At 42.7% G+C, this 18,988-nt stretch overlaps 1 protein-coding gene across 1 annotated transcript in view; it reads right to left on the bottom strand.

Moving 5' to 3' along the window:
- The window catches only part of TBC1D22B (TBC1 domain family member 22B), a 65,497-nt gene that overhangs the window by 41,005 nt on the left and 5,504 nt on the right, over positions 1 to 18,988 (bottom strand). The window contains exons 2-5 of the mRNA XM_019949929.3: positions 11,679 to 11,735; positions 3,295 to 3,602; positions 815 to 994; positions 209 to 279 (exon numbers count right to left, since the gene is read on the bottom strand). Coding sequence (XP_019805488.1) covers positions 209 to 279; positions 815 to 994; positions 3,295 to 3,602; positions 11,679 to 11,735 — 616 coding nt within the window. The remainder of the gene's footprint in view (positions 1 to 208; positions 280 to 814; positions 995 to 3,294; positions 3,603 to 11,678; positions 11,736 to 18,988) is intronic.

Genomic DNA, 18,988 nt, shown 5'->3' on the forward strand with positions numbered 1-18,988 from the left:
CAAACGTGTGCTCTTCTACATGTGTGGGAATAAACTCTCAAGAATGTGTTTCTTTATGCAAAGCAATAGGACTACGGTCCCACAGGTCTGTCACATCCGGTAGGACTAGAGAAGTCTACGGTGCAAGACTTATGTGACCAGACTAACCTCAGCAGGTAAGAAGGGCTGTGTGAGGCTCACGCTTCTCTACACAGTGGGTAGAACTCACCGACAGGAGTCTCCAGGTTACAGGCCGAACCTCCCTGGGAACCCCTGGCCAGCTACACTTCCTCAGTTCATCTGCAAATAGATAAAGGCTTTGTTGGGTTTAGCCCTTCCCACAGATGCCCTAAGACAAGCCTCGGCCAGCGCTGCCTGGTGCCTCCCACCGTTCCAGTAGGACGATTGCCATCGCCACCGCCACCACTGCCGCTGCCACCACCGCCACCAGCTACCGACAAGCACAGGGAAAAAGCCCAAAACACAGCCCTGAGCAGCAAAGTGCTCTGCAGCAGTGATCCAGTCAGCTCAGAGATTAGAGTTAGAGGGGAAGAGAAAGGCCAGTAGGTGTGGATTTCAGTAAGAATCACCTGGAGGTAGGGGAGACCAAAGCCAGAATAGCTACAGGCCACAGAATCCAGTCCCACCTAATTTGGTCCCTAATTCCTAGTAACATATTTCTGACTTAATACCTGCATGTCACTTCAATGGGCACCAGATCAGGAGATGCTGGAAAAGTAAAAGAAGGAAGAATAAAGAGCAATAGCTTCCAGGTCTCTGAGAATTCCAGTCACCAAGAGGTCCTAGCTTTGGCCCAGGGCTCACGGGGACTCACCTAAGTCGGTGTTGTGGCTGGAGAGAAGCTGACGGAATTTTTCTAGGCGGGTTTTCTCCCGGACAGTCATCGGGGGTGCCCCAGAAGCGTTCTGGTCCGAGATCCGGGCAACAAGGGGGATGATGGGTCGGAGAGGGAGTGACTGCTGTTTGTGGAGTGGGTTCCTCAGGCATGTATCACCTGAGATAATTTGAAAGAGAAAGAGAACAAGCTGTGTGAAGAGCACAGATTCTGAGAAACCTTAAACCTGACTGTTGAGCACTGGTCTCCTCCACCAGAGCTGCGGCTTCATGGTTTGTGCGCTGCCTGAAGGTGCTCGGTGTGGAGCGGCCAGGGGATGGAAACCCAGCTGTGCTCCATTCATCCGCCCAGAGGAAGGGCTGCGTTTTTATCATACATACCAAGGCACCTTATGTGCAAACAGAGACTCCAGCTGCGGTAGCAAATTTGACAACATTTTTTTGTGACTTCAGAGGAAAATCAATTGTTTTCTTTGTACCCCAACCTGGAACTTTTCTTGGCGCCTAACAGCAAGTTTTGGGGCAACGCAGTCAAAGGCAGTGCTTGCCTTCCTTCTCCACGTCACAGAGCACAGAGAAAATGACACTGTAAAGCACACCGCAATGAAAGGAGGTGGCTGCTCTCCCGAAGCCCCAGCCCTAGCCAGCTGCCCCAAGGGCTGAGAGGGTCAATACCTCTGGCACAACTCTCACCTGTTCTTGGCCCACTAGTTGTGCTCTGCACACAGGTGAGAGGCTCTGGCCTAAGGCAGGTTCCTCTGTGCTCGCATATTTCTCACCAGCCAATCACATTTCTCTAATTGAAATAACAGGAACACAGACTCAAGCTGAACTCTGTGTCCAGTTCTAGACACTTCTAAACTAGATGGTAGGTAGGAGAAATGAGCAGTATAGGACTAATATTTATTGAATGCTTATTAAGGCATTATGCTCGTCACAGTTACATATGACCTCTCATTTGATGCTTACAACATATGGTAGGAATTTATCGCTATTTTAGAGATTAGGAAACTGTAGCTCAGAGAGGTGAAGTAATTTGCAAGAGAGAGCTGAGATACCACCTTAGGTCTGCCTGACTCCAAAACCCTTATTTATTTTACTACCCCAAATGAAACTCAGTTTTAAGTTCTGACTGTCCTTTCATGACTGTTTCATATTCTTTACATATTAGGGCCTTAAAAAGTAGTAGTCACAACAAGAATAAAACAGTAAATACTCATCAACCGGCATGACAAGAAGGTTTACAGAAACAAGTGCCACGGAGTACTTGGCTTGGATGCCTAGTGTAACGCGGGGCCTAGGAAACGCAGACCACACGCTGCAGAGCTCAGACCAGCGCGCACTTTCGGAATCAGTGACTGACAGACAGATGCTCCCAGGAGGGAACCTCGTAACAGGAATGGTCTGGGCAGTCCTGGCTGCACAAGGGCAGCTCATTAGGGATGGTGGTGGGGCCTTCCCTCACACTGGGACCCTGTGGAGACCCTCAATCATGTGTGAAGACACTGCCACAGCCTGTAGCTGTGGCCACCCGGTCAGTGGACACTGAATGCCTGTCCTGGGCACGTCATTGAAGGTTCAAGCTGGGGCCCGAATCAGCCACGGAAAGTGACTATGGAATGATTTTAAAGGCCTTTCAGCCTAATTTCCTGACCACAACCTTAGTCTGAACCTGTAAAAGAAGTTCTCTTAGAACATGAGCCAGGACACGCGCCAGGGCTCTGGCATTCTACTTTCTTTTCATCCTTTACCAGTCAGCTGTTTTAACTTTCACTAGCTTGAGGGTACTTCCCCCTCCAGCTCAGAATAACTGGCTTCCATAAAACCCTTCAGGGCAACATTAAATACAGCAATGGATATTTAAAAGAGTACACCGGGCATCCCCAAACATCTGATAAAGTCACCATCATCTCAACCAGTTACTGCTGCCAGTTTCCTGAAAAGAAAGGGTATCTCCTCCCGCCCCACCCAACCTGGTGGGCAGGGAGCCGTGACACAGGGACTCCGTCCCTCAGGAACAGGAAAAAGACAACCTATGCTAGTGCTGTTCCCCACAGCTGAGGAAGTCAACCAACAGTGCCAAACATTTGTGAAATTCGGCCACTAACAACTGTAACTACATATAGTCAATAGTCTTCAACCTGAGCAGGCCTAAAGCAATGTGAAGCAACCAAACCACAGAAGTTTTGGACCCCACCACAGGTAAAGGAAGAAGAGAATGGCAGGCAACACTCAGGTGTCAGGAAGTGAAACCCCGGGTCCCAGGGCCAGGCAGCCATCCAGGTGGGAGGAGTAAGTACAGCTCAGGACCAGTTAGGCTCACTGATGTCCCTCAGGCTTGAGCTCGCCTATTTATCACCCAGTGGAAGATCTGAGGGAGGCCCTAAAAAAACCTGTTTTTATTTAAAATGCACTCTGCTGAAGAGGCTGAGCCTAAGGAGAGGAGCTGGACAGACTTACTGGAATTTCTGGACAGCTGGGCGTCACTGCTGGACTTTATAACCTTGTGGCTGGCAGGAACTTCGGATGTCGTGGACTGGGACCGTTCTGGTCTCACTCTCAGCTTGCTGTGGTTTTCTAGCACTTGGGCAGCAGTTGCCAAAGCAACTTTTGAGTTCAGAGTTTGGAAAGAAGGGGAGGAAAAGTCCTCTTCCTCGTCATCGCCAATGTCCCAAGCATCACTGGTGTTCCGGGCAAACTCATGAAAACTGGAGGCCTTCTTATTCTTCAGAGGAACCGTGCTGACTTTTGACCGCTCTTTAATGAAGCTTTAAGAAAGGAGACACCGTTACGAAGGAATGGTCTGAAACATCTGACCATCTTCACTTGCTTAATATTAACAGTATTATAAACTATCTCACGCACAATCATTACCTTCTTCAAACAAAAAATATCCATTTCCATTCCTCATCTGATGCATCCAGACCACCTCTATTCTGCAGAGCCAGACAAAACAAGGACAGCAACACTCTCCAAATATTCCATGTGCTCCTCCATACTTTCCAGCCCCCCTGCACTTAGGTGACACTAGTTCTGGCCAATGGGCTAAGGAGAGAAGTGAGGCAGTCCCTTCGGAGCCAAAGTATAAAAGAACAGGTGTGAGTTCTCTGTAAGCTTTCTTCCATCATGACAACTCCAGATGGTGGCGCCTCCCTCAGCCTGGATAACAGAGTGACCACGTGGAGCAGAGCCTGCCCACCACACGCACCTGACTCTACTCTGGATAGGTGGTGTGAGTGAGAAATAAGCCTTTGTTGTGTCAATCCACTGAGATTTCACAGTTAATCTGTTATGACAACATGACCTAAACTATTTTTTAAAGCAGGACATCAGCTACTGGTAGAACAAGAGACAATTTTAGGTAGCCCACATGTATTACGAACACTGAGTTCCAAAATGAACAAGTTGTTCCCTTTTTATTCTGTTGAAGTCCTGCTGCCATTGAGGAGAGATCTGAGTTCGCTGCCACTCTGTCTTTACAACTATTTTTTAACAAAGTGAGGGCAGTCTCAGGATCAACATTTTGTAAGAACAGAATCTGGCTTAGAATTTAATTAATAAGATTGTTTTGTGTTTCACTGTATTTATTTTTAAGGTTACTTTCTATTTTTGGCAAATGATACTGGTTTTCCACTTAGGGAACTAATAAGGTTTATTTTAAAAATAAATTAACTGAGTATATACAAGTTTATTTTTTCAAATGTATTTAATAAATAATAGCATAGAATACAGCAAAAAAATCGTGGAGACAGTACGTGACTGAATAATAGAAATAAAGTGCACAATAAATGTAATGCGCTTGAATCATCCCGAAACCATCTCCCCACGCCGCCCCCCAGTCAATGGAAAAACTGTCTTCCATGAAACCAGTCCCTGGTGCCAAAAAGGCTGGGGACCACTGATGTAGACCTTTCCTACTTTCCTGCACTTTTCCTCTTCTTTTTTTTTTTTTGGCTGCACCATGTGGATTGCGGGATCTTAGTTCCCTGACCAGGGATCGAGCCGGTGCCCCCTGCAGTGGAAGTGTGGAGTCTTAACCACTGTACCGCCAGGGAAATCCCCCTGAACTTTTCCTCTCTGTGAACTCCTTAAGGGCTGGGGGCCCTTATTCTGGTTCCAGGGGACTAGGTAGTTGGGACATTTCTAATTCAGTCTTAATTAGCATCCCTGAGGACTGGAATGCGAGGCATAAAAACATCATTAAAATGCCTGTTTCCCTCAGCAAGGCAGGGCAACTCTAGACTAAAAACAAGGCTCTGCTGGAAGAGCTGAAGTTCCCCCATTTCCGAGAGATGTTTCTTCCCTTTGGGTAGAGGTGGGTGGTCTAATACCCATCCCATCTCCCTAGATATGTCCAATAGTTATTCTGAAAGATAATTGTTCCTAACATTGATAAATACAGACTCGTAACTCATACAGCTCATCGGAAAGTCCCTATTATTAACACCAAAACAGGTATCACTGAGGCATATTTTCAAACACTAGTCTCACACAAAGGAAAGGAAAATATATCACACTATCACTGAGGATGCAGGAGATAACATAAGATTACAAGAAGTAACAGTTCAAACGTAAAGGAGGGCTTCCCTGGTGGCGCAGTGGTTGAGAGTCCGCCTGCCGATGCAGGGGACACGGGTTCGTGCCCCGGTCCGGGAAGATCCCACATGCCGTGGAGCGGCTAGGCCCATGAGCCATGGCCACTGAGCCTGCGCGTCCGGAGCCTGTGCTCCGCAACAGGAGAGGCCACAACAGTGAGAGGCCCACGTACCGCAAAAAAAAGAAAAACATGAAGGAAACAAGATACCATTCTCCACCCACTAAATCAGTAAAGATTTAAAGATGCATCCTCTTTGGTGCTAACTAAGGTGTAGTGAGACCAGCTCTCTAATACTGCAGGTGGGGGTGTATGTTGTACCACCTTCTGGAAAACAATCTGGCAACATACACACCATGAGCCTGAAAATGATTCATAATTTCTGACCATAAGAAAATAATCATGGAATCAAACAAAGGTGACCTAAAACAGTTTATAATAGTATTATTTATTTTGGTTAAAAACTACAAACAAGGGCTTCCCTGGTGGCGCAGTGGTTGAGAGTCCGCCTGCTGATGCAGGGGACGTGGGTTCGTGCCCCGGTGTGGGAGGATCCCACATGCCGCGGAGCAGCTGGGCCTGTGAGACATGGCCGTGAAGCTTGCGTGTCCAGAGCCTGTGCTCCGCAGCGGTAGAGGCCACGACAGTGAGGGGCCCACGTACCGCAAAAAAAAAAAAAAAAAACTACAAACAATATAAACATCTAGAAATCGCAAATGATGAGATATATTATGTTTCAGCCACCGGATGGAATGCTATACTGCTTAACGAAAATCACATCTTGAAGGCTATTTAATAACACTAGAAAATGATCTCAATAAAGTGAAAATTGAACCAAAATTATATATTTTTTATGATCTCTATATTTCTTAGAAAGTATATGCACAGAAAAGACCAGGAATAAAATGCATCAAAATGTTAACATTGCTTATCTCTGGGCTATGGAATTATAGGTGATAAATTTAATTTTTATAATTCTCTGAATTATTCATGTTTTCTACAATGAGCATATTATTTTTATTAATCACTGGAAAAGGTTGTTTTGTTGGCTTTTGTCAATCCCCAAAGTAAAAGTACTGAATGAACAATCAAAAATGAACAAGAGGGCTTCCCTGGTGGCGCAGTGGTTGAGAGTCCGTCTGCCGATGCAGGGGACACGGGTTCGTGCCCCGGTCCGGGAAGACCCCACATGCCGCGGAGCGGCTAGGCCTGTGAGCCATGGCCGCTGAGCCTGCGCGTCCGGAGCCTGTGCTCCGCCACAGGAGAGACCACAACAGTGAGAGGCCCGCGTACCGCAAAACAAACAAACAAAAAAAACAAGAGCCCAAATCAAAGAAAACAAAACTGAGGCAATGCAACGCAAAAATCTACACGTCAAAAATCTATGAGCCAGTAAAGCAATTATACCCCAATAAAGATTCTTTTTTAAAAAAAAGCATCTGGAAATATTAAAAAAAAAAAAATCGGGCTTCCCTGGTGGCGCAGTGGTTGAGAGTCTGCCTGCCGATGCAGGGGACACGGGTTCGTGCCCCAGTCTGGGAGGATGCCACATGCCGCGGAGTGACTGGGCCCCTGAGCCATGGCTGCTGAGCCTGTGCGTCCGGAGCCTGTGCTCCGCAACGGGAGAGGCCACAACAGTGAGAGGCCCGCGTACTGCACCCAAAAAAAAAAAAAAAAAAATCATCCATGAGCCAGAGGCAAATTACTTCTCTGCAGACCTCTTGAGGCTGTATGTTCTGGAGTCATCACTATGCTTCTCCTCTGTGAAAGGAGATCCAGGATCCACAACCTGCAGTACTCACCTCAGTGGGTTCACTGTCAAGAACAAATAGGTGGATGTGTAAGAAAGATCTGCCATCAAAAACATGCTGCATAGGAATATGCGGCTATTGTTATTGTTTTCCTCCTTAGAGACCACGTGTACCTCAAGATTGCACAGGACGATTCCAATGGAGTGATAAAGAGTACTTTGGACGCCAAGGTTATTTTTTTTTTCCTTGGTTGATGTTTCTTAAATACCCTCTTGATGTCTTAAGAATTCTTTAAATAAACCACGAATCAAGAAGCTGAATTTTAACTCAGGTCAAGGAATTGACTAGATGCTATTAGTCTAACATTGGGTGAAGCATATGCACACCCTGGAGTGGATCAAAACACTGCACCAGGGACTTCCCTGGTGGCACAGTGGTTAAGGATCTGCCTGCCAGTGCAGGGAACCTGGGTTCAAGCCCTGGTCCGGGAAGATCCCACATGCCGCGGAGCAACTAAGCCCGCGAGCTACAACTACTGAGCCTGCGCTCTAGAGTCCGTGCTCCGCAGCAAGAGAAGCCACGGCAATGAGAAGCCCGTGCACCGCAACGAAGAGTAGCCCCCCTCGCTGCAACTGGAGAAAGTCTGCACGCAGCAACGAAGACCCAATGCAGCCGAAAATAATAATAAATAAATTTTAAAAACAAACAAACAAAAAAATACCGCACCAAGAGATGGGCCATGGTGAGTGTCAGTAAAATATTAATCCAGGTAATTCTAGCTGGAGGTGCCTTTGGCTTATAGGCTGCCTAATTTTAACATGGTCCCAACTAATCTATAACTAACCTGAGGCACAATAATGCCACAGTGTGGCTTGAAGTTTAACCAAAATTACTTAAACAGAACTATATCAAAGTTACAACCAACCTGGCCTCGCATAGACACCTTCACCATACCTCCTTACATCTGTATGCCAAATTATAGTTTGTCTGTTATATGGGTTAGGAAACAAAAGATCAATCATTCTGTGATTTGATGAATACTACGTTGTTTTACTGAGACGGCTGTTCACTTAATAGAAATACAACACAAATTTATTTAGAAAAATAACGTTTGACACTGGTAAAGGGGTGTGAAGCAAGTGGGGAATTTGCTAAATCCAGTCATATCAATGACTAGTGTGGCTTCACATGAACTAGATTTATAACTCAGAACTAGGATATCAATTCAGAAAACAATAAGTTTAGAAGTTTATCATACCATCAAGTGGCCAGTGGGGCCGCTCTGCAGTAAGACTAGTTTTATCTGAGCTATAAAAATTATTGCAGGCAATATTATCACTAATGGTAATAATTTGGCAAGTGGAAGTCAAAATACACAGACAGGTAATGACTTGCTGTGCTCGTGCAGTTTAGATGATTGAAGACCCAATGTAAAGGCTTCTACTGTAATGAGGATTAACCACACAGTAATTAATGGTAGCTTGAAGTGGAACGGTAATCAGGTAGCAGAGAAAGTAATAAAAATGTCCCAACAAAGGTACTCAAATAAGGGCAATAAATGTTTTATTGTAACAATCTGGAATTGTAAAATGGTCCAGTGCAGACCTAGATGTTGTCCCAGATTGTAGAGTGGTAATACCAAACCACCACATGCACAAAAAAGGGATGCAATTTATTCAGTGACAATTATATTCCTCCCAAATTGCAGAGCTAAATAACTACTTCTACTGAAAGTATGAATGTAACTCTGCTGAATGACCAGTGGAAACATTCATGGTTTTATATCATTAATAGGTGGGAAAAGGGGACTTCCCTGGCGGTCCAGTGGTTAAGACTCCACGCTTCCACTGCAGGGGGCGCGGGTTTGATCCCTGATCGGGGAACTAAGATCCCGCATGCTGCGGTGCAGCCAAAAAATGAACATAAAAATAAATTAAAAATAGGTGGGAAAAACAAGAGTATATAAAGTTTGCCTTGGCAGTCTGGGATATGGTGATATTCCTCAAGACCTGCCTTAAATACAGAATCAGGGAAAACTCAGTTGATGACAGATGCAGAGAAGGTATGGTGACTCTGACCCAAACATAAAATAGGATAGTACATCCCACTGCCTTATATACAGGTGGATGGCAGATTTTACGTTAGCCATGTGTTTATCAAAGGCCATTATAAATTATGCTGTAATGGATCTATTACCAATCAACAAATCCTGGCTGCGAACAGAACTGGCTACAAGGAACAAAATACTCAACTATGATGCTTAAGTTGTAAAGACCACGATGTCAGGGCACTGAGCTGGTGTCTCTGCAATTCTCTTGTCTTTCCCTCAGGGTACAAGTTAACTGTTACAGTTCTTCACATCTCATTTTCTTTTCTTTTTTTTTTTTAAATTAATTTATTTATTTTTGGCTGCGTTTGGTTTTCATTGCTGTGCGTGGGCTTTCTCTAGTTGTGGCAAGCAGGGCTACTCTTCGTTGCAGTGTGCGGGCTTCTCATTGTGGTGGCTTCTCTTGTTGAGGAGCACGGGCTCTAGGCGCACGGGCTTCAGTAGTTGTGGCATGCAGGCTCAGCAGTGTGACTCGTGGGCTCTAGAGCACAGGCTCAGTAGTTGTGGCGCACGGGCTTAGTTGCTCCGCGGCATGTGGGATCTTCCCAGACCAGGGCTCGAACCTGTGTCCCCTGCATTGGCAGGCGGATTCTTAATCACTGCGCCACCAGGGAAGCCCTTCACAACTCATTTTCACACTAACGCATTGAAAAGCAGGAAATGTGAGTGGAGGCAAAATGCAGCTTTCTTCACAAAATGTTCTCTCCCTGGTCAAAAAAAGAAAATCCTTCCAAGAACCCTCCTTCAGGAGACTTTCTTTTACATCTCATTGGCCAGAACCAATGAGATGAGCCCATCATAGACCAGTCACTGGTATTACCAAGGAATTATTATAAAAGGCTTAAACTAACCCAGATACCTACTCTAAGTACACTGTCACCGGCTCAAGAACTGAATAGAACTGTGGTTCCTGAGCAAGGAAGAAGCAGGTGCAGGGAAGACTGTTGGGAAGGTAATTAACAGTGCCTGTTACACTGGCCAACAGACCAGAGAGTCCACGGATGGTAAAACGAGGAAATAAAATTCATTATACTTAATGAAAATATCACAAAACTACCACAGAAAACATGTTTCCCCTTAAGAAGATCTAATACAAGGTACATACTAAGAAACGTTAAAGAAAAACCCATTGTCTAAGTAAATGCAGGGACTTCATTCCTTCATTCCATAAATATTTACTCAGTGCCTACCATGTGCAACCTGCTGGTCTAGGTGCTAAGGGTACAGTGGTGAACAAAGAGCTTACACTCTAGCGGTTCCTGATATAAAAATTGTGCATTTTACAGAAATGAACAGTAGTCATGCCTCTATAGTAATTCAGAAGACTGTACCTTCTACACATTGGCCAAACTGCAAAAAGAATGAGTTTGTAGAATTATAGAAAGTTCACCACACATTAAGTTATTAAAAGAATATTAAAATATTGATGATGCATATTTGATAAGGTATTTTTCTAGGTATTCAAAATATTTTAATGTACATTATCTTTACTTCCCTGTTGACTATGAAGAAAGAAAGGGTAGATATTATCACACAGGCCCCTGAAGGATGAGAACCTAGGTCTCCTGTACCTCTCAAATCATTCAGCTTTCATTACAAGCAACAACTTTCCTAGAAATAAGTCTCTAAGATTAAGCCTGCTCAAAGATAGAGGCAAAAGTTCTCAGAACATGCGAGAAGACGACCCACCTCCTCATTTAAATTTATTGTGGCTGAACGATGGCCTATGAGAGAAAGATGTGATAAAGCGATAATTGGGGATACAAATACACATCCACACATCTTGGATTTAACTAGGGTCTCTGCTGTGTTAGAAAATAATTTACTAGAATTTTACTAGAAGAAATAGCCTTCAGGACAGGGGGTGGGGCGGGATTAAAAAAAAAAGAAAAAAAAGAAATAGTCTCCTGGGAGCTTTTATCTCCATTGTCTGGCTGCGTTTCCTTGAGTGTGTCAAAGAGAAAGAGGACCTGAAAACTGTCAGTCCCACAGTTATGTTCTATTTGCCTCAATTCTCAGAGAATAAGGAAGAGGGCAGACCTATATATATATTCAGAAGCAATGGGCCCCAGAAACCAGAAGAAGGTCATCAATCATTCAATTTCAGGACAATATTTAATCAATAAAGACCTTCTCACAGAACAGAGAATCCAACACCAAACCCCTACATATACCACCTTCCAATATAAGAAAAAAATCTCTGATGTAAGTTAATTTTCCACTTAGTAATGGACTGCTTAGAGGTAAGAAGATTGCTCATCTTCTGATCCAAAACAGAGCAGAGGAGACACTAGAAAAGGTCCAAGTGGAAACTGTCATTTCAACAAAGTAGGGGAGGGTTTCAGGGTTTTAGGAGAAGTACATGCATGAAAGGAAAAATATCTTGACTTACTTTTTGGTGAGCCGGGGGTCCAAAGGAGGGTGCTGTGCTCCATACACGGGCTGGATGCTAAAAGCAAGGAAAAAAGGAAGAAGCAAGTTGTCAGGAAAGTAAATATGTTGGGTGAGTACCACCTGAATCACAACATTGGAAGGGACTTTGAGAAGCAGGTTGCCTCCAAGAACAACTATACCCAAGCCAAAGGATAGCACCCTACTCTTTAAAAAAAAATGTTCATCTTCCCTGGTGAGGTTTCAGTGCCCTACGTAACTGACTGTCAGGAAGTTCTATCTGTAAAGAAGGCAGCATGGAAAGGCTTTAGAGTTGGAGAGAACAGAGTTCAAATGCCAGTTGTGGCATCTACTACCTCTATAAACTTGCATTAAATTACCTGACCACTTTGAATATGCTTTCTCATCTATAAAATTGGAATATCACCTACCCCAAAGGACCACTTGGACTACAAGACAGTGAAGCAACACCACAAATCAAGAGTAGAGTGACCCACGGGACTCTCACACACTGCTGGTACGGATATAAAGAGATACGACCACTTCAAAAATGTTTGGCTGTATCTAGGACGAACAAAATATGCATACCCTAAGACCCAGTATTTTCATTCCCAAATATATATCTTTAGAGAAATATATAGATATGTGTATCAAGAGATACATATAAAAGTGTCCATAGCATTATGGATCCTTTTAGCCCCAAACTAGAAACAACCCAAGTGTCTATCAACAGAGAAATAAACTGTCATGTGTTCACATAATAGAATACTTTACAGCAACGTAAATAAATGGAGTAAGGCTGAAAGTAATGTGAATGGATCTTACAAATGTCATGTTGAGCAAAAAAGCAAAGAATAAAAGAGTAGATACTATATAATTCTATATATATATATACACTTCAGAAACTGACAAAAATGATTTCTATTGTTTAGGGATGCATCCATAGTAGTAACACTATAAAGAAAGCAAGGACTGATTAACATAAAAGGACGTGGTTATCACTGAGGGGAAGGAAGGAGGTGTGAGAGACAACAGACACAGGGGGATTCTGGGGTGTTCACTTTGAGATTATTTATCCAGTATTATACCAAACAATTGTTTCATGTACTTTTCTGTAGTAGTTCACAGTTTTTAAAAAAAAAAAGAAAAAAAGAGTGACCTGAAAATAATTGTTTATCAATCCAAACTGTTAAGTACAAAGGTGACAGAAAAACATGTTTCAATATGTAAGAACTCAGGGAATATGGTCTCCCTGACTCCTTCCTGAAGAAACTACTAGAGGAAAAACTTCTATTAATAATGAAATAAATGGAGAAACTATAGCAAAAGGACTGATGGAGAGCATTTAATTGATTTTACCTTAAGCCTGAGTCTTAAATTTGAGGCTTTATGGTTGCAGAAGAGAATGTAAAAATAATGTAATTGGCAAATGTTAAAGTGGGATGGAGGAAAAAGTAGATTGAAATAAGTAGACTGATTTCCTCATCTTTTACTGACAAGGCTCAAAAGATATTTAAAGCTGATAGCTCAAGTAATATAGGTGTAAGTATGTTTCAAGATATAAAATAAAACTAAGAAAAATAATATAATCAACTAAAAGCAAGTGAGGAGGAGGCAGGAAATATAACTACTAATTTTATCATTACTCATGGCAGGGAGTCAATAGATACTGTCTGAAGAAATATGGTAAAAAGTTATACGCAATCACTAGAATAAAAAGAAACCTTTCAAATCATCAGAATATACACACGCACACCCACCTCCCAAAGCAAGTACTGTCCTGATAGTGAAAGATTTTTTTAAAAGAAAATATTAAAAATAGAACTAAAACCAAATATTATCAGTCTTTCCAATAAATATAAATGGGCTGAACTTTCCTATTAAAAGAAAAAGGATTATTGTCAATGGGGCTGGTTAAATAAATTACAGTACATCTGTTAAAAAGAATTAGGCAGTTCTACATCCACTGACATGAAACATTCATTGAAAAAAGATGCAGAGGGCTCTTCCCTGGTGGTGCAGTGGTTGAGAATCTGCCTGCCTATGCGGGGGACATGGGTCGGAACCCTGGTCCGGGAAGATCCCACATGCCGCAGAGCAACTAAGCCCGGGCACCACAACTACTGAGCCTGTGCTCTAGAGCCTGTGAGCCACAACTACTGAGCCCATGAGCCACAACTACTGAGCCCATGTGCCACAACGACTGAAGCCCATGCACCCTAGAGCCTGTGCTCCACAACAAGAGAAGACACTGCAATGAGAAGCCCGCGCACCACAATGAAGAGTAGCCCTCGCTCTCCGAAGCTAGAGAAAGCCCGCATGCAGCAACGAAGACTCAATACAGCCAAAAATAAATAAATAAATAAATAAATTTATTTTAAAGAAAAAAGATGCAGCATTATATGCACAATAATACCTCCATTTTTGTAAAAATCTTTAAAATAAAATATATCCACATAATTATATATGATCATGTCTATGTATTTATAGTGTATCTCTGAAAGAACACATAAGACACCAGTAGCAGTGGTATGGAAGTGGAACTGATGACTGGAGGGCCCTGTGACAGTGACTTAGTTTTCAGTGCAAACCTTTTTGTACCTTTCTGAATTAGTATTGTGTACATTATCACCTTTTTAAGAAATAAATTAAGCAATCTTAAGAGGGTTGGGAGGTTTAAACGGGATAATGTGTAAAAAGCCCTTCAGCACAATTTCTGCAGATAGTAACACTAGCAAGTAGTGAGGTGAACGCTGCCTGGCACACACTCAGTGCTTAAGAAATGTTGGTTTTCTTCCTCCTTCCAATTTTTGTAATTTATTCCTTACCTAACATTTAGAAAATAGAACAAGTTTACCAAGTACCTACTTTGACATAACAGATGTGATCCTAAAGTTGCTTTTAAATAAAAATGTAGCCAATTCACATTGATTTCTACTAAGATTCCAAAGGGAATATTCTTTTTTTTTTAAACATCTTCATTGGAGTATAATTGCTTTACAATGGTGTGTTAGTTTCTGCTGTATAACAAAGTGAATCAGCTATACATATACATATAACCCCATATCTCCTCCCTCTTGCGTCTTCCTCCCACCCTCCCTGTCCCACCCCTCTAGGTGGTCACACAGCATGGAGCTGATCTCCCTGTGCTATGCGGCTGCTTCCCACTAGCTATCTATTTTACATTTGGTAGTATATATAAATCCATGCCACTCTCTCACTTCCTCCCAGCTTACCCTTCCCCCTCCCCTTGTCCTCAAGTCCATACCCTATGTCTTTGTCTTTATTGTGTTAGCACGCGGTATTTGTTTTTCTCTTTCTGACTAACTTTACTCTGTATGACAGACTCTAGGTCCATCCACCTCAGTACAAATAACTCAATTTCGTTCCCTTTTATGGCTTAGTAATATTCCATTGTATATATGTGCAACATCTTTTTTATCCATTCATCTGTCGATGGACACTTACGTTACTTCCACGTCCTGACTATTGTAAATAGAGCTGCAATGAACATTGTGGTACACAACTCTTTTTGAATTATGGTTTTCTCAGGGTATATGCCCAGTAGTGGGATTGCTGGGTTGTATGGTAGTTCTATTTTTAGTTTTTTAAGGAACCTCCATACTGTTCTCCACAGTGGCTGTATCAATTTACATTCCCACCAACAGTGCAAGAGGTTCCCCAAAGGCAATATTCTTGTGTACAATCTTTAGTTATGACTATGTCCCTGACTTTTTTAGTTGTAAGAATCCCTACTCCCTGAACTTCTCTGGAAGATTAAGTAATTTGTAAATTAACCATCACATGTAGGACCACAGAAATACAAACAGTACTACTTGACTGTATTTATAGAGTATCCTAGGCAGAGGAAAAGAAGAGAGAAAATACGAGGGATTAAAGAATACAGGAAAGTTTGGCTTAGAGAGAGAAAGCTTAGACAAAACAAAAAGCACAAACAAACTAGAAAACCCAAAGGGACACTGATTTCTACTTTAATGTTTGCAAATACTCTGAGTACACCTGAACTCTCCAAGTCCATAAGCTTCTATGTTAGTAAAATATAAATATCAGAGAATAAACTTTGCAGGAAGATTTCAATGGGTAAGTTGGGTTGGGTGACTGAGTAGAAAAATATGAGAGAATCCTTAGGTTCTCTCCATAAATGAGTATTACCACCTGCCAGTAATCCATGCAGAAAAAAAACAATCCTAACTGTGCAGGTTTAAAGGCCAAAGGCATCAATTACCATCCAAAGACTAAATGAAGACAGACAGAAAGATCCTGGTGATTAAGGTGCTCAATTTCCTGGCATGTATAATTCACCTATCAACCTGCACCATCTACTCCTCCCAAACCCAAACTCAACTCTAGAGCAGGCTGGTCTCCACTCCACCTTCCAAAAACACCTTAAATACTAAACTGGGCTCTTCTGCCTACTCCATTTTCAAAATCTTATCTGTCCTAAAAAACTCCTTCAAATTCTACACCCACTGCCCCATAAGACCTTCTCTGAGCATCCACTAACCCATTCCTTCTCTGATTCCCTAAAATGCAGACATCAGGGCTTATATTGCTTAAAAAAAAAAAAAGCTATTTTTTTAAATAAACTAGATTTAGACCATAATATAGGGTACACCCAGGTAGATGCTTAACACCTACATAAGAAATAAGACCTTATTGGACTTCCCTGGCGGTTCAGTGGTTAAAACTCTGCGCTTCCAATGCACGGGACATGGGTTTGATCCCTGGTCAGGGAACTAAGGTCCCACATGCTGCGTGGCACAGCCAAAAAAAAGAAAAGAAATAAGACACTATGGAGTTGAAACCCCAGCACAACCCTTCCTCCCTTCCTAGGAAACCATTTTATCGAATCTGGCATTTTTCACCCTCATTTTTGTTTTTACATTTTCTATGTATGTATCCCTAAACAATATATAGTGTTGCTTTGCATGTTTTAAAGACTTTATATAAATGACATCATACTGTATTTATGACTTACTTTGACGCTAAATCATAAATGCTACTTTAAATACTACTTAATTTCATGGCTGGCTGGCTGATTTCTCCAACACAAATTTAAGAAACATTTGCTCTACCACAAATGTAAAAGGCATTTAATTCACATTTTCAAAAACAAAGAAAAGTCCAGAGAAAGATATAACATCCATGTACCCATCACTCTGACTTAACAAATATTAACACTTGTCACATTTCTGTTTTTAAGAAAATAAAGCATTAGAGAGACTTCTGAAGTCCCAGTTGCAGTCCCCAGCCCCATTCCCCTGCCTCCCCAAGAGATAACCACTATCCTGAAGTGGGTACAAAATCCTTCCCGTCTGCTTTTATACTTTTACATATATTCATGTATCCATAAACAACATATAATATCTTTTTTATGTTTTAAAACTTTACATAAAAGACTGCATGTACATATCGGTCTACATCTTGCTTTTCTCACTCAACAATGTGTTTTTACCCAGCTCTGCTTTTAAGTTTTTCTGATTACAGAAGTAACATATGTTAAGTGGAAAAACTGGAAAGGCAGTAATATGCAGCATCCTCACCAGGGGAAGCTGTGCTGCCAAGGAGTTTTTCAGCTTCTACTGAGCAGTGGTGGCACCATGTCTTTTTCTGGAGTCCCCTCACCACCTGGCAGAGCATGACACACACCAGCAGGCACTCAACAATCCTTAGTGAGTCAAGGCTGGAACTATACAAAACCCAGGCCTCTGTTTAAGCTGACTCCTGTCTAGCTAGACCTAAAAACAAGAGGCAATCACACTGCACACACAGAGAAAAGAATGCCACGGGCTGTGCTACAACAAAGACAAAATGAAGCAAAAATCTCGGTCAATCTCCGTTGTTCTCTTCAATAAACCAACGCCAAAGGATGTATTGGCATAGCTGGTTCACGTAGTCGGAACGGTGCGTAAAGCTTGGCAGGAAAAAATCAACAGGTGTTTGTTCAGCACTGACAGAGGAGCTAAAGCAAACATGGGAACAGAGCTATCCAATTTAAAGCCAAACATGCTGGCAATCAATGCAGGGTCACACACTCACTTGATGGAAGTCTTCCAGAACTGGCTGTTTCAGGGATAATTCAGTATCTCCTAGTCACTGACTTTATCAATAAAGCATTTTCAAGTTAAGAATAGGTGGTAATGTACCTGCCCAGATAGGCTGGGACCATTACGCCGAGTCTACTATCAGATTCATTAGTGTTCTGAAAAATGACCAAATGACAGAGACGGTTTCAGTTAAAAATCCATGGGCTCCTAAGTAATTCGAGTGATTAGACACTTTTCTCAACTTCACTGAATGTTCAAAGAGCTCCTTGACTTTCACAATAAACACTTTTGCTTAAAAAGAGGGAGAAGCCCTCCCCAGAAGGGTTGGAAATAAGAACGTGGGAAATGAGCCAGGCTTTGGCTCACATTTGTCTCTCCTACTCCAAGTCTCATCCGCAACTTTTCAATGGCAGCGTCCACACCCTTGGACTGGATGAGGTGCTTGGACAGACGGTGTCTAAATCTTCGCAGAGACTGAGGGAAGGGGGAAGCAGTAGCAGAGTGTGGATCAGAAGTCAAGAAATTTACAGTGTCCTTTGGGGCAAGTCACTTTCCCCCTCTGGCCTCAGTTTCCTCACTGGCAGTGCTCTTAGGGTGGAATTCTAACATTCTACAATTTCGTGACACTCAGATGTTCAGTGGGGCGAGTGATTCACTGCTTTCAAAAGCACAAGACAGAAAAACCCACTTCTGGCGTGCCCCCCCCAAACCTACTCTTACCTGTAGATCATGCTTTTGTGAGTGACAGAGCAAAAGAGAAATATCCAGTGACACGAGTTGGAGTTGGCAAGTTTAACATTCAACGTCAGAACTGGTAAGAGCCTCAGAGCTCACTTAATCCAGACTTCTCATTTCATAGATAAGAAAACTGAGCATGGAGTAGTTAGTACGTTGTCCAAAAATGTGGCTTTTTCTGAGGATAGGACACCACAATCTTACCTGACCACCCAAGCCAGAAACCTGAAGGTGACATCTCTTTGGCACCTCCTTCTCCCTTACTCCCCAAATCCAATGATTTACCAAGTCCTGTAGATATTCCCAAACATGTCCTTTATTGCCATTGCCCTAGTCCAAGCCCTCTTAACCTCTCCCTCTACTAACTGCAGTAGCCTCCTAACTATAGCTGACTTGAACAACGGGGATTAGGGTCACCGACTCCACTCACAGCAGGGAGACCAGTTAGGAAGGTATAGCAGTGGTCCAGGCAAGAGAGGACTCAGTCTGATCCCGGTAGTAGGGGGAG

The sequence above is a fragment of the Tursiops truncatus genome, chromosome 10 (genome assembly GCF_011762595.2).
Source record: "Tursiops truncatus isolate mTurTru1 chromosome 10, mTurTru1.mat.Y, whole genome shotgun sequence".
NCBI lineage: Eukaryota > Metazoa > Chordata > Mammalia > Artiodactyla > Delphinidae > Tursiops > Tursiops truncatus.